The sequence below is a fragment of the Harpia harpyja genome, chromosome Z (assembly GCF_026419915.1).
Source record: "Harpia harpyja isolate bHarHar1 chromosome Z, bHarHar1 primary haplotype, whole genome shotgun sequence".
Taxonomy (NCBI): Eukaryota; Metazoa; Chordata; class Aves; order Accipitriformes; family Accipitridae; genus Harpia; species Harpia harpyja.
The window spans coordinates 4,657,839-4,681,927 of NC_068969.1; the positions used below are offsets into that span (position 1 = coordinate 4,657,839).

At 34.2% G+C, this 24,089-nt stretch overlaps 2 protein-coding genes across 4 annotated transcripts in view; one reads left to right on the forward strand and one right to left on the reverse strand.

Moving 5' to 3' along the window:
- Nucleotides 1-24,089, reverse strand: part of CENPP (centromere protein P) — a 165,706-nt gene that overhangs the window by 43,466 nt on the left and 98,151 nt on the right. The window lies entirely within an intron of this gene.
- On the forward strand, nucleotides 1,247-23,358 carry ECM2 (extracellular matrix protein 2). Its single transcript, XM_052779021.1, has 11 exons — nucleotides 1,247-1,406; nucleotides 2,157-2,236; nucleotides 5,672-5,991; nucleotides 11,033-11,221; nucleotides 12,559-13,041; nucleotides 13,365-13,480; nucleotides 15,138-15,273; nucleotides 16,593-16,750; nucleotides 18,453-18,592; nucleotides 19,730-20,056; nucleotides 20,838-23,358. Exons 3-11 carry the CDS (start codon nucleotides 5,697-5,699, stop codon nucleotides 21,040-21,042), a joined length of 2,049 nt encoding a protein of 682 aa, XP_052634981.1. The 5' UTR covers nucleotides 1,247-1,406; nucleotides 2,157-2,236; nucleotides 5,672-5,696; the 3' UTR covers nucleotides 21,043-23,358.

A 24,089-nucleotide genomic window follows, 5' to 3' on the forward strand; every position in this document is an offset into this window, starting at 1 on the left:
TTTATTTGTTTAGTACAACACACTTTTGTTCAGATATTTTAACTTCAGTGTAACAGAAATGGCACCACATACATATAGGAGAAACTTCATTTTGGCATGCATATTAAAGGAGAACAGTGACTTAAAGGTGGCCACAAGGAAGGCTAAACATGGATACCACCAGAACTGTAATGCCTCCAGGACTTTTACTCACATATTAGAAGCAGTAACATTATCAGAGGAAGCGTTTGTTTACCAGCAATCGCTTTCTGTGCGAAACCCAGGTGATGGAATACACATATAACAGGTGAATAGATCATCTCAGATTCTTAAAATTAGCAAGCCTTTGTGCTCCACTGCTCACACTAAAGTGTCTGTTTTAGAGAAGTCTATATACTGATTCAATAACACTGTAAGAGATCCTTCAGTCTGCTTAAAGGATGTAGGATTTTCACTGTATGATCTAGCAGGGGAGACAAGATGGTGTCCCACTTGGTTCTAGAAAGCTGCTCTGGACGATGTTGAGCTTTCAAAAAATACAGAGATGACATAATCTAAAAAGTCCAGGTTTAAGGATTTACTAGAATTCAGCGATTCGAGATGTCGCATCCAAAGCAGATGCATTAAACCAGAGCTTTATGTGAGCAAAGGCTGGCCAGATCCACCTTATTGGCCTACTAGCAGGCAATTTTGTGTCCCAGCTAGGCAGGCTTTCTGGAGATGTGTGCCTGAACGCTATCAGAAGATGATCCTGAGACAGTGATCAAAAGCGTAAGAAACCACATTTAAATATTTAATGAAGTGAATGCTGTCATTTTTGTCTCTAATAAATACACCATCATTTAAATACATAAAGTATTTACCTGACATGCATAGCCATGAGAAGATTATCTACTTTGCTATTCTTTTCCCCGCTTCTGCTAGAAGGACTGTTGTCCTATTGTTCAACTTGCCCTTTACAGATCAATGCTTTTAGCACAGGTACTGAACCATGTCATCTCATTTCAGATGCTAGCTCCATTTGTTAAGTATAACTATCTCCATTCTTTTTAAACAGCTCCAGATAAACTACAAAAGTTTAATATTTCTTCTTTTGACTTTGCAAAGCAAAGCACAGTAGAAACTGAATGACTATTTTAAGAGACAATGTGTTTTCCCAGTATCTTTCCACCACATACTGGCTAACAATTATGGTTAACTCAATGGTTATACCATTCCATGACTATCTGTCTAAACATTCCTCAGAGTATGAATTCAAGCAAACAACAAATTTTTAATCTCAGAAGAACTCAGACGACTCTATCTACCAGGTAAATTTGTCATTTCTGAAGCTTAGCAGACTCACCATCTCATCAAACACTGAGACTCTGCAGAAGCTCTATCTGGGGATGAAGGAAAAGGCTCTGCTGGCATACAAAGGACTTGTGGTAATGTACCATTATTCCCTCCCTCCCCCCCCCACCTCAGTTCTCATATTTGGATTACAAACTTCACTGCAGCTTCTGCATAGCTGTGCTTCAGGATCATGTTTCAGGATGTAATTAGCCTCACAAAAAAAATGAAGGGAAAATGCTTCAGTCATTTTATTTTCCATGCATAAGCTACAACTTATGGTGAAATCATTGCTGTAAATGGACAAAAGAAAAATTTTCCATGCTAAAACTTCAACAAAAAGGTTTGCTGCTTATAGGTTATAGGCTACAAGGGCAGGAGTGGATTAAGAAAATATGAATTGAAGAAAAAAGTTTTAATTTTAATAAATGTTTTTGTATTAAGTTTATGTTTGCCAAAATGCATTATCTCTATAAAATAATAAATCTACATTAAAATCACGGCACCTGGAAACTAAATTTCTAAATACATAAAACAGAACTGAATAAAATACACATTTTTTTGTGTCTTTTGAAAACACTCCATTTTCCTGTTCCTTATGCAACTGCAGTACTGAAAGAGAATTTCCAGCTGTGCCTTGTCAGCCTACGGACCGAACATATTGTGCTGCTTTTCATTTTCCTTAAGTGAGCTTTTTTAGTTCTCCGAGTAACAGTATTAGCTGATTCTCTGCACACAGAACAGAACAGCGCTTTGTCCCCAGGGAAAGAAGCTATTTCAGACTTAACTAAGGAATCATCTAACATGTTTCAACAATCCCTACTGTTTCTCTGTTTGTTTTAAAGATATCACTGTGATTTTGTTTCATTTGCAACTGGAGACTAAATGACACCAAGCAGAATCTGCTGTTAGGTTAGATTACAAGGTAAAATGTTTTAAATTTTAAATTACTGCTTAAAGCATGGTGTTGAATGGCTTAAACGACATGTTAACTTTGCAAATATGTATGAAATAATACTAGCTATATTTAGCAATACTGAACATAAATGCTTTTCTAGATAAAATATGCAATACCAGTTGATCTGCTTTTTGTTTGGTATGAATGTTTGCCACGCACTTCACGCTTAAACTAACTGAAAGTGCAATTAATTTTGCTGGTATGGCTAAATGTAAATCATTTCTATGCAATAAATTTAAAGAAGAGTATGTGAAAAATCTTTGTAAATAGCTTTAACCCCTGTGTATCATGAGAAATAACCTTGACATCTTAGAAATATGTTTGAATTTAGACTGAATAGATAAAGATAGATTATTTAATAAATTCTGATACTCTGGCATTTCTAAAGGGTCCGTACTTTAAAAATTAACTATTTCCATTAATATAATAGCAAAATGACAGATACTGAACTTACTGAAGATAAACATTTTGAAAGCTACAAACTACTGAACACATTATGTGATAAAAGTAAAGGTAATAAAGATGCTTACACATACTATGCATGATCTAAACATTTATGTGTAAAATTAAAAAAGGTATAGCAATGCAGCCATGTTGAGAGTATCTGGCAACACAAAGATATAATAATTTCATTATATTAGTTACCTATAATTTTAGTTTGATATGTAATCATTTAGTATGAAAGTCATAGAAGTTGAATAGGTTGAATTTTCCCCAAATTAAAATTTCGCTGGCACTATACTAAATATAACTTCCTGATAGATAATCTGAGGATTCAAGTCATGGGCAGTAAAGGCCCAATGCATTTAAGGCCTTTTTCTTGTACGACATTCACAATTTGGGCCTTAAAACGTGAGACAGCACTTATAAAATAAGCCAAGAAATGAAACTTAGAAATGTAGCTCAGTATTTTGCATGCAAGGAACACCATTTGGTTGAAAGTAGCAGTAATAAGCTTTCAGTACTGAAAAGTTAACTTGGTGTGAAAATATAGCATATAAACTCACATATATGAACAGGATTATTTTATAAAGACCTATTATTGGGGGGTTGTTTTCTGTTGGTTTGGGTTTTTTTTTAAATTTGTAATTATAATGTATTTTATGAAAACAAGTTTCACTTCTATATTGAAGTTAACAGCAAAACCCTGAGACATCATTTATACAGTAAATGTAATGTAATTCACCCTATGTTATTCCTGACTTTTAAAAACACATGCATAGAGAATGGAAAAGTATTTCAGTCATGCCATCATATGCCTCTGGTCACAGGAAGAAATGGTTAAATGTTAAAAAAGCAGAAATGTAGCAGCATTGTAACTACATAGCTATGGTGTTATTATAGAGTATACTATAAAAATGTGACCATAATTAAGATGTCACTAACTCAACAGAATGAATACACATGTTCAAGACTTTTCTTTGTATATTCAGTTTTCCCTAAGGGCTCTTTTTGTGTTTCATTCAAACTTGCGGAACAGAAGTTCACTGTGTAATTTTATAGCCAGTCATTACCATGCAAGTAAGTCAGAAACCAAAAACATTAGGTCATTTGTCCTGCAAGCTGAGGTACTAAGAAACAAGCACTTTCTTAAAAAGAAAAGACATCATCAATGCAGAGTACAAGCTTCTGCATCTATTTGATATGTTAACTAACAGTAATTTCAGTAAATAAAATGCCAGTATAAAGTCTATATGGCATTTTGGAACAACTGATTTCTAATGGGTAGAAAGCAATAAACTGAAATCTGGATTAATTTGAAAACCCTGCTATTACATGAGACATTATGTGGATTTGTGTGAGACACTTGCATCTCAAATTCCCTTTATAAGGAAATAAAAGCATTATCTTAGCTTAACAAAATTCTGCAAATTAATATCTATATTTGCTATAATATTTTAAAATTAAAATAGTTGAACACAAACTACAATATCAGAAAGAAGTAAAAGCATACTGTTTTAAGCTTATTTACTGCCAACTTCCCATTTAAAAACATGAGAATAAAATTTATGAGAATTGTGCTGTGGAAAGCATGAAAAACATGCAATCAATCACATGCCTTATGTTCAAGAAAAGTTAGGCAACTTGTACCAAAAACTTGACCTATTATATAAATCAGAAAATACCAAGATGCACAAACTTTTTAAAAAAAATCTGATTCAGGCAAAACCACAGTTCATGTTCCTGGAACAATACTATCCTGTATTTATACAAGTAACTATAATAAGACTAACTCCAAAGTGAAAGACTACATATAAAGCCAGACTGATGAACATCAAGAAAAAGCAGTTTTTAATCCCCTCAACACTTCCTTAGACAAAAACCATGGACATACTCTAAGCCTTGTCTTGGACACAAAGACTAAGTGCTCTTACTCTTAAGTTCTTCACTAATTCTCAACTTCGCAAGAATCCTAGTGTCTTCAGACTCTACCGTCTCAGTTAAAATAGACCACAGGACAAAAGCATTTCCTTTATGAAAGAATTATGCCAGCAGATCTATGACAAATCATTAATAACTTTGGACAAGCATAGCCTTAGCTCAACACTGGTATAGCCATTGCTGGATATGCTTTCTATGCATACTCCTGAATCTTGACTGCTCTGTTTTGGAATGCCACCTATTGGTGACAGTAAATGCAATTTTTCTGTCAGAAGCATAAGAAGTCTCAAGACATGTAGTAATTTTGAATTTCTTGGAAAGTAAATGCAGTACACAACCCACTATAGATCAACCTTTTTAGACTACCTATGCTTAATAAAAACTTCCACTAGAAAAGCAGATGTGGGATGTCACAAAGAGTGCTATTGTGATCAAAATTCCAAAAGATCTCCTCTACTGCAGAACCAGAAAGATTCTGTTAAAGAAGAGGATGGCTAGAAACGGAAGCAAAAGCAACATCTCTTTTCATCTCTGTTGAAAAATATCTTGCACAGAAATGACAAACCAAAAGCATTTGGGGTGGCATATCAGAAATGAATTGGGCATTTTTCTGTTACTTTGCCATTGCCATGTTCAGGAGTTACAACCACCTGGAAGAAACATTAGCAATCAAAAAAGTGAAGAAACACATTACAGCTCTCAAAAACTCCCTTGCTGGAAGAAGGAACAATTACTAAACTACAAATGCCTGGTGGCACTGCAAATCTAAACGACCTCTTCAAATGCAACCCCGAATACAAAGCTAGCAGCTATTTGAATTTGACTATAGCCCATAAGGGCAGAAAACCACAAAACTAAAATTGCTTACTTTAGCTCCCATAGGGCAATTTCATTCCAAGAGGAAGCTTGGTTATATTGACCTATCATGTATTGGTCCACCTGCTTTGAACAGTGCACCATGACTGACATAATTCTAAAAGCTGTCTAGGTATCTAATTTTCCTCTTTTTTCCCATTCCAGGATACTTTCCAAGACACACAAAAACATGCAGGCTACATCATTAGTCTATTATTTCCTGCTTGTCTCTCTGTGCATTGATTTTTCTCAAAATGAAACTAGTGCACTTCTCAGGAGGCAAAGGAGAAGAATGCGCTACAGAGGATTGAGAAGGAGCTCCTCAGCAGGGCACAGGTCCCCAAGACAGCCAAGGATGAAGCTTCCAGCTCCTGTTGCTGTAGTACCCAGCATACCTCTTATTAACATTGATGACAGTGTTATGGGTGTATTTGACTCTCTCATAGGTTTGGGTGGACATGAATCTAGTTACAATGTCTTACCAGGTAAGAATAAAGCCCCTCTACTACTGAGAGTGGGACGATTTTTCTCTTGATTTCAAATGAAAAATATAAACTCATGAAAGCTTTATTTTAGCTCTGCTTGCAACACATACTGAAATAAAACTCAATTACCTTTTTGCTAACCTACTTTTGTTGCCTTTTATAATTATTTGGTGGCTAGCATATGAAGCTTTTTAATTATCTATGCTTAAGCCTTACAAAGAATCTTGCTTTGCCAGGTAACAGTAATATTTTTGGCAATTTTTCTGCATTCTCATTTCATCTTAAGTAATACAAATTTTGTTGGGATATTTTCATAACTTCAAATGTGTGGCAAGTTTGAAGGCCATTTTGAAGAATCTGTTGCTCAATATATCTAAGCCAATTAGCATTTCACTAAGGCCCTAACACCAATAACACCAGTGTTATTTAAAATAGATTTAAGTTCTTTGTTTGTTGTTGTATTTTTGAAAAGCAGCATTCAAATTATGTCTACACACAATATTTAATGAATAATTCTTTATTTTGTGAATAAATTAATGACACACAGTAATAATTGCAATATGAAACTTACATTACAAACAAGACCCTTATGATGGAAAACTAAGCTAAGAGAGAAAAACAACACTCATTCAACACAAGATCACTCTTATGTTCCACCAATATCGAGAACCCGGAATCATTTAAAAGAAGAGTTCAACAGTATGATTTATTTAAAACTTGCCTTTTTGGTAATCTAGATGTTTTCACATTGCTGCACTAATATGTATTTTATGGTTTTTGAAGGAGATGTAGGGTAGAGGATTTGATGTCTTAAGAAACAAACAAACAAAAAGCATAATTTCATTGATCTTTACTGAAACCTGCTTTGGTAATCGTAACAGGCTTTTCTACAGTCTCCTCAAAGAATACAAGACTAGACAGGGATTGAGAACTGATAGTTGTTAAGTGTCTCTTTGGTCCTTAGTGCAGTAAAGGAAGAGTGAACTCTTGCTCTAGGATGGTTGTGATTCAACATCACAAATGGGAAATTACGACTCACAAAACGGGAAATTAAGATTCACGAGTCTAAAGCTCAGACATCCATTCTGAAGATAAGAACTTCTGAATACTACTATCAGTATTTTTCAGGTTTGAAACCCCAGTTATCAATCAACTGAAAATTACTGAGAAGTTATAACACTTCATTTCTTTTCATAGAAAGAGGTTCAAAGGTTGAAGAAAAGACACTGGGATGTTGTGAAGAACCAATACAGGGTCATATCAACTCTATAGCTAATAAATATAGAGACAGAGATACTTCCCTTCCGGCACCAAGAGATCACGCAATGAGTAAAATTATCATATGCAATTTTGTGAAAAAAATAAGAATGCCCTGATTACCACTGTTCTACATAAAATGATAATAATCTATTTTTATAAGCAAAAAGTTAAGCCTTTCAGTGTGTCACACAAGAGACACGAACACTAGGTTAATAGATCTCAACTTAAATGGCAAAACATATTTTAGTCACATTTTCTTAACAATTACTATTTGTTGTGAGTCCTTACTTTCAGAACGGTTGAACCATTTCAAATGAAATATTTTTAAGTAAGGGGTTTTAATGGGAAAACTAGCAAAACTCTTGATTGTAGCATTTCTAGTGTGTACTACAATGTTACTTTCATAATATGTACTACTGATGTCAAACCTTTAATTTAAAAATATTTTTAAAATTAAACAGAGGAAAATACCACATAAACAGCATACACTTCATGTAAGATATTCCAGTCTCTCTGTCAGAGACCATCAGTCATGCTGAAATAATGCATGGTTCTTTCCCCCTCCCACCCCATTTGTTTCTTTCTATCTGGACTTGTATCCAAAAGCTGAGCTAAAACCACTGAACTCATTTTATTTGGAACTTCATGCTGAATTTACACCATATTTCCAAAGGTTAAAAGTCCTATGCTCATCTGCCAAAGACTTCAACCACAAGGTATTTTTTAGTCTAGCTTTTAAAGTTCAAAATTTTTTCAAGTTAATGTCAGATTTGGAAAAAACAGAGCCTATTAAATAATAGAACACTATTATTAATCATGCTTCGGAACAGAAGAAAATGCAATCCAAAACTTAATTTTCATTCTCCTAGCTACTTACTTTGCTCTTAGTAGCCTAAAAAACAATTTACAGATAACATATGCAGGATGAAAATTAACAGTTAAATAGCGGTTTAACAGTAACCAGATGTATCTCCTTCCTCCATATAAAAATGATGTGAACCATTTAAATTAAATCAAACCACAACATAAAGTAATTTGCAGTTGTTTGTCCTTTACAGACCACAGTCTGCCCATTAAGCAGTGCAGAATAGGATGTACACTGTTGCACTATTTCTAATATCTCTTAAACCTCACTTCTCCCTGCTCATACCCATACTAAAGTTATTCAGTGGATAGGAAGTTTAAGGACCATCTCAACGCAGTCTTTACTCTGTCTCATAAGTATTGTGAATTCCAACAAAGCGCCAAGTAGCAGTTCTGCAACGCAATGAAAGGGTACCTCTTTGCCTTTGCACACACACATTTGTCCTGTCTTTTTAAGTAACTCTCACATACACAGAAAACAAGATAATTTGTTAAAGTCTGCAGAGGGCAAGGCCTGATAACCCATATCTTTATGCTTATTCGGACAAGATTTGCACCAACTTCAGATACAGTCTAGTAGCTAAAACAAAATAAAGAATTTAAGGAAGCACCAAAGAATTTCCATCTCAAGCCAGATATGTTCCTCTGGAACAGCTGACGTTTTATTGTTTAACATGAGAAAGTGTAGTGTCCTTTTTGTGTTTCCTTTGGAGATTATTTAAAAGAAATATTGTGGCTTCCTGGCAAGCATATAAAAACCAGAAGTCAGCATCCAGCAAACAGCTGCATTACAGATACCTGGGTAGAATGACAAGGGACTTACAGCCAACTAACATTTGGCCTGGGCTAACTCATCTCCTTCTTCAGTTAACGTGGTTTGAGTTGATTAGAACACAACTTTATGCAGCTGAAATGATGCATACATACCCTGGACCTCTGAAAAAACAAGATGCGACTGTTCAACAAATTAATTTCTCTCCCTTTCCATCGCGAGAGTAACTTAAATCAAAAGAGCATTTTTTAAAATGTAAGGAATATAGAAAAGCATCCAAGCAGAATGATTCTGATAACTAATTTTTGTTCTAGAAAATAGGTTCGTATCCAATGGTCTTTAAATAGAAGGGCAAAGGAATACCTTTGTTATGAAGCTGAGAGTAGGACTGCCTTAAAGGATTTTGCAGAATGCCTGACTTTGAGTCAAATATTAATTCCTGAGACATTTCAAACCAAATATTTACAACAGTCTCGTCAGGATATTTAGAGACTATCCTGAATACTCTTCCCTTTAAAACTGAACAACCAAGCATGGACCTGGGCGGAGTGCGGGAAAACAAACCCTGCAAACAATCCCTCCAAAGACAATTTGTCTATCACAAACAAAAGTCTCTTGCATGTAAATTCAGTTGAGATAAGATTTTTCCACTGTATTAGACAACTTTCATCTGAAGGAGGAAGTCAAACCAAATAGGAAAAGAGGAAAATCTTTTTTTTATTTATACACAGGAAAGTACAAAGTAACTTAGAAATGGGTTTTCAGCTTGAAACGAATACTTCAGCAATGCATTCTTACAATAATTAGAAAGAGGAAAAGGAAGGTGTGTAGGGAGTTGAGAATCTCACCAGATTTAGAGGTACGCTCAAAAATAGGAAAAGAATTACATGGGATGAAGAATCTCAACCTTGGCTTTCCTTCTCTCAAAAGAAAATAAAAAAAGCGTCATGCTAAATTGCAATGTTTATCCTGGTGTCTGGATGAGAACTGCTCAGGGAAACCTTTGCTGAGGTAGACTCCATCACTGGAAGGAAAGAGAGACTTGGAATAGTTTCTTTCCCAAGTCTTTATGCTCTCCAAACAACTTGTCTACTGAATATCTGAGTATAGCTTACAAAATAAGTATCTTCTACATTTCTTTCTGAAAATTTCAACTAGTACGCTGGGGAAATCTCAATTTTTTGTAGATACATGTCCAGAAACTTTGGAGATGAAGTATTTAATAGCACAAGGTGTTCAAGCTTGCTACTTTCCTAGCAAAGAGTTTTTTTCAGATAAAGCAAGTTACAGGGAGGAGGAGATGTTTGCCATCTTACCAGTCATTACAGAATGGACTTTACTTCCATTAAGCCTATGAACAGTCACCATGAAGTGAATATTGTTACCCTCCCAGTTCCACACAGCCTTAACAAGAATTTCTCATTTAAATGTGCAAGATATTAGAAAAGATGTCTAGCACACAAGAGAGAAACAGAAGAGGGTCTGGAAAAAATATTTTCAAGCTCTGCATGATTTATTTTAACTCCATTGTGATGAAGAAAACTTTTGCTTCTTTCTCAACTGTATCTACATACAGCTTTCATTGAGATCTGTGATTTCTGCTTTCCATTTCTAAGGGTGGAGAGGAAAAAGGAGCTGCCATGCAAAAGACCCTCAGAAACTCACCATCTAGATTTAATTTTCCTATTTTAGGAATATCTCTGAACTTGAATAATTCAAGAGTTTTTCCAGAAGACAAAGATGGTAAGGGTATTCATCGGTTGGCTAGGAAATGAACTATTACGACAACTGCCTGAAACAGAGGGAGCACACAATTAGAGGGACAGAGAACCTGCACTCAGTTTTCACTGTGAAGCTGTAAGCAGGTAACAGCTACATACACATTAATTGTGTACCTCCCCCTTGATTGCCTTCACAGCTGAGAGGCCAAGAACTAAATAGAGATTGGAAATCACTAATAAGCTGAAGAAAATACAGCTATGAAAAATAAGGAATAATGATAAGATACTTAGAATAAGGTATATTTTACATATTTTCAAAATGAGAACAAAATAGTAACGCGTCTTGCCAAAGTTTTAAATAAACACTATTGGTTTTATTTCAGTTTAAGCTATTTAAGTCCAATTTTCTATTTTCTTTTCTTAGGAAAGAAGGGGCACTGCACAGCTAATGGGATGATAATGTACGATAAAGCCGTCTGGTCTCCCAAGCCCTGCATTACCTGTCTCTGTTCAAAAGGAGAAGTGATATGTGATACAACCATGTGCCACCCCCTGAAATGTCCCAAAACTATTATACCTGCAGGAGAATGCTGCCCAGTTTGTTCTGATACTGGTACAGTACACCATATTATTTTTACTATTTTAAAACTAACTCATGCAAAACCTAACATAAACACTATGTTTAATGATATCAAGGATTACAAGGTACACATTATCCTTTTACAGAGAAAACGAGTTCTGAACTACATGATAAGAGCAGGTCTTCAAAATTTCTACTCAAGTTGACTTCAGTTTCTTAGAGTACACTGGCTGTTAGAGGAGTTTAATATAATATTTAAAGAAAAGAAGATGTTAAGTATGCAATAGTAAAGATAATTATATTTCTTTTTTTATTTTCCCCTTTCTGTTTCTTCCCTCCCGCGTTTACAAAATTTTGGTAAATGTATGAAGAAGGAACATCTGGTTACATTTTATATCCCACTTCCATTTCCAAAGGATCAATCAATAACTACTAGCCATTATTAATATATTAGACATACATAATAAACATGATACAGTTTACAGACTGGTAAATCTTTCTTAGGAGTGTAAAAACACGCAGCTATTTGATATAAATCGAGAGAAGATAGTCAACTCACAAGAGGAACAACAGAACTACAATCTTGTTTCTTCATAAAAATTTAAACAAAATCAGTATCTTTAAAAAGAAAAGGAATGGAGAAGATAAAAATGAAATGTGTTTTCCTTCCACCATTCCCAATACCCTAAGTCTGCAAAGTACTGAACTTAACCTCCTCTTACTGTAAAATATTGTTTAGCCTTGTGCGCGCGCACATATGTGACAGACAGAAATGTACTGAGTAGAGACATCACAGAAATTAACTGTAGAAGTCATGTTGATTGAAACAATTAAACTCCTTTTATTTGAATTGCCCTGTTATGTGAGTAAAAACTGCATTTTGGTAACTGAGTTAACACATTTCCCTGGTGAGCTCCCTACCTGCAGCCATCTCTACATCTGACAGTCGCCCGCACAGGAGAACAAGTCTAAACCTTTGTGAATTTTATTCAATTACCTTCCTCCCACTCCCAGACACATTCTTTTTCTCTTTAGACACCTCCATCAACACAAAAAACCTAATGTATTAGTTCAAAAAGGAAGATAAGGAAGGTTATATTAATTTTTTCCCCTTTTTCTGGAGTTGCATTGAATCATACTGTTCTGTACTGTTGGGTCAATCATTTCTCAAAGTATGTCTCTTCTGTCAAGCAGCAATATAAGATCATATTTTAATTCTTTCAAATAATATTCTAAGGGGGATACTATTCTTCTATAGTTACCATATTTTTACTATATGAGGGGAACAGTCTTTACTAAAACTTTAGTTTCATATCCTCTTATCAGACAACTTTGTTGTTGTTGTTGTTGTTCTCATTGCCTCTGGTTAGCCTCCTTTTTGGATTCAAGTATTATCTCACTGGATGATGTGACTGAGTTGTCTGGTGATTCTCCAGAACCCAATGACCTTGACAACACCAATATATTGTCATCAGCACGTACTCAAACTGAAAAAGATGAACTGCTTAGAACGCAAGTGGTAGAGTTTAAAGAGAAAGAGGGTCATAAAAAGGATGAAAAGAAAAGAAAAAGGAAAGGCAAAAAAAATCGACAGAAGTATAAAGCCTATCACAGAGAAAAGAAGCCTATCACAAGAAAGGAAGCTGCAGAAGAAGAAATACAATATGAAAGTGATGAAGATGATGGTACTTTGAGAATGCCACCTCATTTCCCAATTCCTGTTCCACCCATAGAAGCTCATCCTTTGCCATCTGGATGTTCCACCTCGGACACCACAATAAGCTGTATTAATGCCAAACTTACACAAATACCACCAATCTCAGATCCAGATACAACAAGTCTAGACCTTACAGGTAAATAATGGGTCTACTTTGCATGCTTTTTCCTATGAAGTAACATTATCCATTCTCAAATGCAGTCAACAGTAGTGTTGATACTTTGTTGTTCCTTGTCATAAAAATGTATTAGAATGAATTTTACATCCAAGCCTCTAAACCAATGAATTAAAAATGTTAGATTTGCTTACTAGTGTTTAAATACCAATATGAATATGTCTACACACAATTATTGTATATAATAGAACTATTTTTGTAATATTTTTTCACGTACAATACTACACAACTCAGATGCATACTGTAATTCATAACTCAAACTATTTTCTTGAATTCTGTCCTAGGAAATAGTATCACTACTATCTCAGATGAAGCATTCAACGGGATGCCTAATTTGGAATGGATTGATCTAAGTAAAAATAATATTACCTCTCCTGGCATAGGTCCACAAGCATTCAAAGTAAGAAAGCCTAACTTTTCTACTATCCTATGATTAATTCTTGCTTAAAGGAAAAGTCTTCCTGCTTTTCAGTCTATGGATCTAAAACAGTTTGCACCTAGTATGAGTAACCATTCTATAATTACAATACAGTTAAACCTGGCTATTTCAAGAAATCTCTTGTCATAATCAAGAATATCTAGAGATTTTTGAATGACATTCACCAAGAATTAAATGTTAAACAATAAGAGAGACAATTTTCTCATATTTTACCAGTTGCAGTTGAGAGATTTCAGAATTGAAGGGCTCATATTCCATTAACAACACCTGGGATACTCAGGCTCAATATTTGTAAATTATGTATCATCTTACTCACTACATTAGCTCTGTAAAGCTTATGCTCTTGAATTCCCAAAAAGATCTGCCTATGCCAAGTCTTACTATAAAAATCCACTCAATAGCAGTTCATGTAATCAGCTGTATTCTTATTGTTGACTATCTTTAATGAGAAACTTTCAAGCATAGCTGCTTACTAAAAGAACAGCTTTCTCATAAAATAGTCCAAGAATCTTTCTACATTCAGTCTTTTTCTTGCAAGGGGAATTTACATGGTAACAGGCTATTCAAGTGCATCTACACATACCTCAATTGAAGGCAGAATAGTCCCATAATAATTTCTCATGCAAGCAAGAACACACAGGTAGTAGTTCAAGTGTAGAAGTAAGGCATCAGGGCCTTGCTTTTTGAGGCAAGATGAACACAAAAAGCATATGAACAACAAATTGAATTATCACAGTAAGTTTTTAATTTTGTTTCCTGCCATATGCAATCAGTCTTCTTGCAGGACTTTCTGTATACCACCTCCCTCCAGATAACATGCACAGCTGTGGCTGACTTCAAAGGACTTCAGTTCCTACAACTCCTATGAAATCAAAGTGGATGGAAAAGACAGACCAGGAAGGTGTCTCAATCGTGAAAAAAATTTTAGCGAGGCTTGTATCACACCAGGCAGTTAAGACAAAACTGGTAGAAAGCAGGCTTCAGTGGATCCACTGCTAAAACATCTCCACCTTTTTAAGAAATGCTCACTACTGCATGATTACTGATATGCATTTATCAAAATTAAGCTGTGGTAATTTTTCATACCAATTTTTTAAGCTGGCTGAAGTCACAAAAATCCTAGGTCACTGAAAAAGTTGCTGTCATTATGCTTGAGTAAAGTAAATTTGCTGACCTACAGAAAACCATCAATTTGCTCACAAATGAAGAGTATAAACACATAATCTATAAATGTATGTACTTTGAACTCCTAGATACTGCAATAATGTAGTAAGGTAATACCTACATGACTCAAAGACAGTAGCAGTAATACAAATAGTTATGACTGGATAGCTGCAGGATGGCTGTGTGAAGAGTTGATGTGCTCAATCAAGCTCTTCCAGTTGGACATTACATTAACTGGCATCTTTGTTAATATTTAGCATAAAGAAACCAATTAATTAGACTGATAGGAGAAAAATATTTTTTTATTCAAAACACTGGATACTAGTGCACTGCTACTGAAAATCTTCAAAAAACCATGTGTTTAAGAAAACATTAACTATGATTATACTGTATGTTTAACCATATATTTTACACCTTGATAATCTAAGTTCTCTTCTTCACCCCTATGATTAAGATCCTGAAAAAGCTAAAACGTTTGTATTTGGATGGAAATATGCTGGTACATATTCCCTCTGAATTGCCATCATCTTTGGAAGAAATAAAAATAAATGACAACCACCTTCATGCCATTGATGAAGATGGCTTACAAGGTATTTAGAAAACTAATATTGATCATATGAAAAGATTAAAATAAATTTGAAAAGAAGAATGTCCAACCAAATGCATCTGGATATAACCAGGAAAATAATTGCTAGCTTAAGTGCCATGTTTTCAAAAGGCAACAAAAGCTGAAAGATTTGCATGACAAAGTTTTTTAAAAATACATTTTCCCTTCTTATGCAACTGCTACTCTCCCAAAGAAGCTTATATTTAAGGTTACTAAGTAGAGATGGATTTGAAGTATGTTGAAGATAGCTACTCTCCTGACCCATAACCTGATCGCTTTATGTGTGATGAAACTATATTAATTATTTTTTAAATTGCATGAAAGCAAATAGAATTTGATGTGCATGAAAAATAAGGCAGAATAGAGCTGGAGTTAACCATGATTGTTTTAAGCCAAGCAAAATGTGGGCTGATACAAAAAAAAAGAAAAAAAATTAAAAAATATTAGGGGGGGTACCATCAATGTTATAATATGACTGACTTTTTTGCTCTCTTTCCTCTCCTGCCAAAAGGCTCCCCATTTAAACTGGATCAGTTTAGTGATACAGCTCACTATGGTGCAATATAAATGCTTGAGCTAAGACAAAGAAAACTTAGGCCAAGGGCTGCAAGAGCCTTTTAGTTTAAAATCAAACTGCACTGTTAGAAGGAGCTATACAAAGCTTCTGTAAAAAAAAAGTTACTTAGATTATTTGTGAATGAAGAACTTATTATTATGAAACAGTATTTCCTGCTTACATATATTGATCAACACTGGCTTCTTCTGTGACCTGCATTTGGATGGCTGAGGAAGAACAGTATAATCCATTAAGGGTTCTCAACACAGGACAGTAGGTGGTTGAAAGGAGTAAAATGAAATGAGTAAAGCAGGGAGCGGGAATATATGAGCCCGAAGAAAGAGTAACATACCCATTATCACGTAAGTGACTGAAGACCCATGGATATTATTCAGCAACTGCACAAAGGTCAGCACCCACATAGCATTCCAAAAATCATCTGCACATAACCATGAAGTAATAAGGCCTAAATGGTAGCACTATCCACAAGCCTTACAGCTGCCTTCTTTTCCCTTCTAAGTGGGAGAGAAAGCTATAAATAAAGCTCTAGTCAATCTCTAAAATTCTACAAACTAATAAACAATATAATTGTATGATTATGAGATAATAAATGAAAATCCTTTCACTATATCTTCATTGCTGTGAACTGATCTGAGTAATGCTTAAGATGGTTAAATTTTAAACATGCATTTGAACATGATATGAGATGGAATTAACTAACAGAAATTCCAACTTTTTCTCCCCAGATTTAAAGAACTTGGTCACCCTGGAATTAGAAGGAAATAAACTCAGTGAAGCAAATGTCAGTCCTTTGGCCTTTTATCCTTTGAAAAGTCTCTCTTATTTGCGACTGGGAAGAAATAAATTTAGAATTATCCCACAAGGTCTTCCCGCCACTCTTGAGGTAAAAACAAAACAAACCCAAAAGGCAAAAAAAACCCCCAAAACCACAACCCCAAACAAGAAAGCTTCACTTTTCCAGACATTTTAACAGACTTTTTTTTTTACTTACTGCATTACTATCATAAGGTACAGATAAATTTAAATTTTATAAATTTGTTTCCAGATATATTAATATTTTTTTATTCCTTAGTCATTATTTCTAGAAGTTTACTTATATACCAACTCCATCCCAAAAGGTATCTTTTAAGTCTGAATTTATGTAGTACTGTCACACAAAATAGTATAGCCTGCAACTTCTGTCTGTTCAGTTACACATCATTCACATAACACTCCTAATACAGATAACGTCTTAGTGCAAAAACCTGTGCACTTTGAGTTACCACACAGAGTAAAGTTCACAAGATGACAACAAAAATAATAAGAGATCTAGAAAACCTGTTTTATAAGGAAAGACTAAAGGAACCAAGATTGTCTAGTCTGAAAGCGAGATGCTTATATCTAACCACCCTCTTCATTTTTTGGCTGGTCTAAGTCTCAATTTCCCTGGTGTTCCAAATGAGGGATGCTATCTGGAAGGTATTTTCTTCCTCCATTTGAATCTCTGTCTAGTTTCATTCTCTGCTTACCTCAGTCTTTACTTCAAAGGTAATTCTTGCTACCTATTAATTTCACCATCTCTCTTCGTTCTATCTTTCCTTTTGCCCTTTCTCATTTCAGTGTCCTTGTATTTATTTCCTTTTATCCTTAGGATCTTCCATGATCTGAAATGCAAGGAGAAAAAAAAAAAAAAAAAAGAAAACCAAATCGAGCAAACCCAACAATATCTCTTCTATAACATTAGCTTCTTCTGCAGCTACTGCCTGCAACTTTACTTCAGCTTAATGTTCTCCACTACCCATTCACTCATATGTTACATTTTTTTCTTTTTTTCACTTCATCCCTCCTTGATGAAACAGTGAACACCTGGCAAGTTTTTCCACATTTTATATGCTTTGGGAACACTCAATTTTAAACCAACACCTAATAAATTCACAAACAATGATTTTCCAGCTACAAAGTTGCTTTTCTATTTTCCCAAAGCCTTCCTCTGCAGGCCCTAAATTCTATTTTGGGTCCTACATATATTTCAGTCATTGCTCCATTTTTATTTCACATCATATTTATCCTATATTACAAGCCATTATCAGGAACTTAATCTATGTAAAACACGCAGTTATGATACGTTGCAGACTCACAACATGAAGTTTTGTAAAACATTAACATTTTATATTCCTACAAATTTGAAAGTTTCAAAGCTCACAAGTGCCCAGCAAAAATATTAAGAAAGCAAGACTCTTAATATTTTTCTCACTAATAGCTTTCCAAGACACAAAAAAATTAACAAATTCTTGTCAATCTCATCACTCTCACATTATATACTTTTACACTGTACAACTTTCAGACAAGACAAAAGATACAATTCTTCTTCTATTTAATCTTTCAAAGCAATCTGTTTTCTCACAAATTAGAAAACAAAACAATTGCTTTGAAAAATTGTGTTTCTGAAAGTCACACAACAGAAACAAAATTACTCTGATTCAGATTCAGAAATTAACAGATATATCAGGTAATACGGAGAATAGGTAATAGCTACATTTTGAATTGCAATGGGAAAGAATAGCATATTTTGCATTCACAAATTTTCTTTCCAAATGCACTTACAGGAGTTATACCTTGAAAATAATCAAATTGAAGAAGTGTCAGAAATTTGCTTTAACCATACAAGAAACATAAATGTTATTGTGCTAAAGCATAACAAATTAGAAGAGCACAGAATAGCACCTTTGGCTTGGATAAACCAAGAGTAAGTAAGAATAATTTAAAATATAATTATTTTATTTTTCTTTGTTATTAGTGAGTCAGATAATGAAATAAATATTTGCATTTCATTACATTTAACTTGAAATTGTAGTTATCTTTAGATTTGCTTGTTTTCCTTAGCTAATTTGTCTTAATTTCCCTTGCTTAAATTGTATAATCTAGGAAGTATTCAGAATTGGCTTTCAAATAAAAAGATCTTATGCCTCAAATCTGTACCATTTTAACATAGAAGTCTAAATATTTTTTCTGACCATGCAATTAAAAAAAAGAACATTAATTATCAATAATAGTCTATAAAATTATACAATAATGTGGTATTAATATATAATTATCTCAAAGGTAATTTAAAAATAATTTCATATTGTCATAGCCTTATTTCCAATTGGATTAAAAATTATAAAAGTAAATAAGATGAAGGGAAGACTGTGCAGCCGCATTGTGTGAAAGTAGAATATAAGCAGAGGAAGCAATGAGAATGAAAGAAGCAAAAGACGATACTACTTTTGATTCTTCTGGTAAATTATTTGCTAAGCTACATAAGGTACCTTGCCATAACATGTCAGCAGCAGTCCTATCAAGTTGATTTCCTGATTTATAAACTGCTTAATCTGAAAACCACCACACTGTACTAACAGCTTCTCTCATCTCTGGGAGTGAAGCACATTGGAATGATTCTAAAGGAGCCCTTCACAAAACAATTCATGGGCTTTAGAACAAAATTTAAAAATCCATGTCAATGGGATAACCACTAAAGTCCCAAGCTTATTATGTGTTTTCCAGTGTAACTCATGGCAATTCAGCAATGCTTATCAATCACAAATTAGTCCCTTGGATTTCCCCTATTCAACATTCTCTCTGTACTCATTACTGTAGATTTCTTACCATCAACAGAATCATTGTGCTTGATTGGTAATTAATGACTTCAATTCTTTCTATTCCTAGAGTAATTACTCATGACCATGTTCCATAAAATGCATTCTGTTCCATTAACAGAAATAAATTTCCCTTTGAAATTTAGTTTCCTTGTAATCATGTTAAGCACTATTTTGTACAGAATGTAGCATTAACAATGCAGTATGCTATGTTTTCATCCCTTTTTTTTTTTTCTCCTTTAATGCAGGAACTTGGAGTCAATTGATCTCTCTTATAATAAGTTATATCATGTTCCCTCCTACCTGCCAAAATCTTTACTACATCTGATACTTATAGGAAATCAGATTGAAAGAATTCCAGGATATGTCTTTGGTCACATGAAGCCAGGGCTGGAGTATCTCTACCTGTCCTTTAACAAACTTACTGATGATGGAATAGATCCAGTATCATTTTTTGGAGCATATCACTCTCTGAGAGAGTTGTTTTTGGATCACAATGAATTAAAGTCTGTACCATTTGGAATTGATGAAATGAGAAAATTACGCTTTTTAAGACTGAACAATAATAAAATAAGGTAATTTCCAAGTTCCTTGTTACATTAATGGCATTAAAATAAATGTCACAAGACATGCTTAAAGCAGAACTTTTTACTTTTAAGTAAATCTTTTTTAAAAAATTCTGAAGGAGGAGCTAAATCCTGAGCTTTCTACTGCAGTATTTCTGCATATGATAACAGAAAAGTGAGATTTCACCCTTCCTCATAGCTCTTGAAAATGCTCACAAAGATGCTGAGCACCAGTTCCCTCCAGGAAATTAATCTGTAATACTGTAATAAAACACCCCATATGTCTGCTGGGGCAGCTGCGATTTGATAGGCACAGCAAAGTACCAGCTTTTTCTGCTCTTGGACCAGCCTGCAAACTGGTTACAAAATAACTGGACGGAGTCATCAGCTGCTGGTGGCCACTGAAAGCTGCCTTTCAGCAGGTTTCAGCCAGCACCATTTGTGAAGTTAGGCATGCTCTCTGGTTCCTCTGTATTGTTTAGAAAGCAAAGTAATGATTGACAGAGGATCTTACTACATGTGTTATACAGAAAGTTTTCATTCAGCAACATGTGGCAATACCTTCCTCAGGAAAACTAAGTATATGATATAAATGAGAAAACAATGCAAGGAGAGAATTTTAAAGAGAATGACTTGCAAAAGTCCTCAATAAATATATTATTGGGAAAATTTAATGTACTGATTAAGTTAACATTTTCAAATCCCTACATAAACAGCATCTCTAAAATAAATTATGAAGTTATGAGTTATCTTGAATAATTAAAATATAATTCCTTCCACAATGTCACAGGACGGTCCCTCCAGAACGCATCTGCAAGACTCATATCAATGATGATGATGTTCATGAGAACAGTGAAGAGGAGAATGAAGAGTCACGCTTGGAGCATGTTCATCTTGAAAACAACTATATCAATACAAGACAGCTATCACCACATGCATTTTCATGCATAAGATCCTATTGCAGTGTTGTTCTTAAACCACAGATCATCAAATAAACACCCAACTTTTGCATTGCAACCCCTATCTCTAGAAACACAGCTTTATTTATTTTCTGCTACTAACAGGTCTGCTTATTTCTGATTTAAACCCTTCTTACTACTCTAAATAAGATACAGTATATTATATACTGAAGTAAGGTAGTAGTATATTTCTTAATATCATTTCACTATAAAAACATTAATTGTAAAAATAGAAGCTCAAGATTATGCCATAAATTTTTATTTCTATTGACAGAAATTCTACTTAAACACAACAGATCAAGCTGTGCCCCCAGATACACCTCCATAAGATCAGATTTTAGAAAAGAATATAACTAAACCCTCAACTTGGTCCTGGCTTATTTGATTAACTGAATTTAAAACATTTTAAATGGTACCATCAGCTTTAAAAATGATACAATCAAAAGTCCTTCAGCTATGAACATTCTAGCAGTGCAAGAATCAAATTTCTTAAGACATATGTGGTACTGGATTTTCTACCAAACATTTTGCAGTGATAAATTCTCTTCTAACTGAAATGTCAAGAACAAAAATGTTAAATTGTTTGTTTTAGATGACCCTGAAAACTTCCTGTATTCAAACACAGATTCTGATGAGTTCGAGGAACAAGCAATTAATTTCTATGTGGATGGGGGGTTTTTTTTGAAACAAAGTGTATTTGAATTTTTTTTTTTTTTTTTAAACTCAGAGAGTGGTAGATCCCATTCATTTGTACAATGAATAGTTAGTTTGCTAGATTTTTATACTGTAGAGGATCAGGATCATGTTGCCCATTTAGGGGACAAATCAGACTTTCACAAAACTTTTAAATATTGGGTTAGTAGTTATTAGTAGTTATTTTAAAGCTTCTAGATAGTCATAAATCACCACTTCAGAGACAATGTGGATAAAGCAGTTTCAGTAATACATCTGATATGAATGTCTGCTTAGGTATATTAACAGTAAGTGTTTACAAATATATCTCTCTTTCCCTAGAAAGGAATTCAGTCTCTTGAAGTTTCTTTTTAATGTCTGAGTTCAAAGAAAAGAAGCATTTTTAATATTCCTCTCTGGATTTTAACATTATATTCTTTAGAGAAAGTGGCCAAAAATTTGATAAGAAGTAGTTAATATTTTTATTTTAAAGAACAATTTCAATAAAAATTCAAAGTAATTCTAACACCTTTCATATTTCTTGAATTCTACAATCCTTTCTTATAAGAGTAGGCTGGTGGTAGGAAATGGTTACAGATGACTGGCAAGTCATTATTCCTCACACAATTACTTTACTTTATCCTGGGCTATTCTGTGAGGCATTAAAAAAAAAAAAAAAAAGTAAGTACTCTGTTTTCTTCAGTACTATAGGTATGCTGTCTAATAATTTCTTCTTCAGAATGGATCGGAACAAAGGATGAAATGGCTTAATACAGGGATTGACTTTTCTGAAGGCATATAAAAGCTGTAAGCAACTGCACATCATAAAACTTCTAAGGACACACATTAACTACTGAACTGTAATTTTATTGCCCTCACTCTGGAAGTGGAGGTTTCTCTATGCATTTCCCACACATCCCAACCTACTGCCAATAGACATGTCATATAATCAGCATAAGCATACTGTTTGCACAACATTTAACAGTGAAGGATCTCCAAACACTTTTTTTAGCATATTATAGACAGCATATATGAACACCTGAGTTTTATTTTCTCTGAAGCTATACAATCATGATAAAAACAAGATCACATTGTTCTATCTCAAAGTTCTCTCTTATTCAAATAAACTATTACCTGCAAGACACAATGGTACTTCATCTGCAGTGCGTTGAAACCTACTGCGTTTCTTATAAGAGACAATCCTAAGATATGTGGATTTCTGTAAAAAGATTGCTTTGGATATTTTGTTTGGTAAAGTATGGTCAGAAGTCATACCTTAGTGATTTGCTAAGTTTGGTAAAGCATGGTGAAATCAACAGGCTGAGTTTTTACATACAGTGTTCTGTTTTAGGTGGTTTGATTTCATTGCTTGCGCACTTTCAACATTTGATTCCTTCTTTCCTTTCACTTTGGCTAATATTCCTTTGTCTTTGCAAAACACCATTAAGTTCCCAAACTACTGCTTTGAGAGACTAAAAAAACTAAATTATTAAAATGAATACTTTTAGTCTATTGCTAAATAACTTCAGATTTGCTTTGCAACACTGCTAAGCAGTGCTTTCAGAAGCTTTACTAAGCATTTTGAATACACAGATTGACCCAAGGAGGGATTTCCAGGTAAACAAGCTGCTATATTACACCATTTTATGCATTCTTATAATAAATCTAAGCAAAACACCACATATTGTTGCAATTATTTTCATTCAAATAGAATACTTTTCTTATCAAAACATTCAGACTTATAAGACTTACTAGAAAAATCTCCACTGGATAACACTGCTAAAATACAGATGACTAAAGATTTATTGCTACCATTAACATATTTTTTTTCTCCAATATGTGCTTTTCCACTTTTAAGACATCATAGAATTGAATTTTATGCAAGTAATTTGTCTAAGATCTTTCCTTTGATCATTTAATAAAATGAGTATCAAGCTTGCCTGAAAGTACGCTGTGATAAGTTTTTCCTACAAGAAGCACTCAATAACATAAAGTGACCTAAAGTTACGGTGCAAATATAATGCCACAGTAGCGAAACAGAGAGACTGAAGGAAAAACATTTTGGAATCAGAACACAACAGTAGCAGAGGCAGAAGACCAAGAAGGAGAAAGAAGCCAAGGGATGAAGGGTATGCAACAAACGGATACTTACTCACTTAAGAAATACATGGGCAATTAAACTTGGATAGCATTTCCATACGTCAAATGTAAGCAGCTTAAGTCTGTTCACTCTTCAAAATTGCCAACTACGTTGGAAGTGAAATGGACTTTATTATAAAAAAATCCCACTACTTTTTAACAGTGAGCCTCACGAGATTTTGTAAACAAAGTAAATGGGATTACCACCATTTTACAGCTTGTGACAGTAAGACATAGAGATGTGACCTGACCATTCTTGGTCAAGAAAAATA

Excerpts from the sequence above, each read along its gene's own strand:
- ECM2 (XM_052779021.1), top strand. The coding sequence starts at position 5,697 with ATGCAGGCTACATCATTAGTCTATTATTTCCTGCTTGTCTCTCTGTGC. Across the intron at positions 15,274-16,592 it reads TGATGAAGATGGCTTACAAG|ATTTAAAGAACTTGGTCACC; the intron begins GTATTTAGAAAA and ends TTTTCTCCCCAG. Across the intron at positions 18,593-19,729 it reads TTGGCTTGGATAAACCAAGA|GAACTTGGAGTCAATTGATC; the intron begins GTAAGTAAGAAT and ends CCTTTAATGCAG.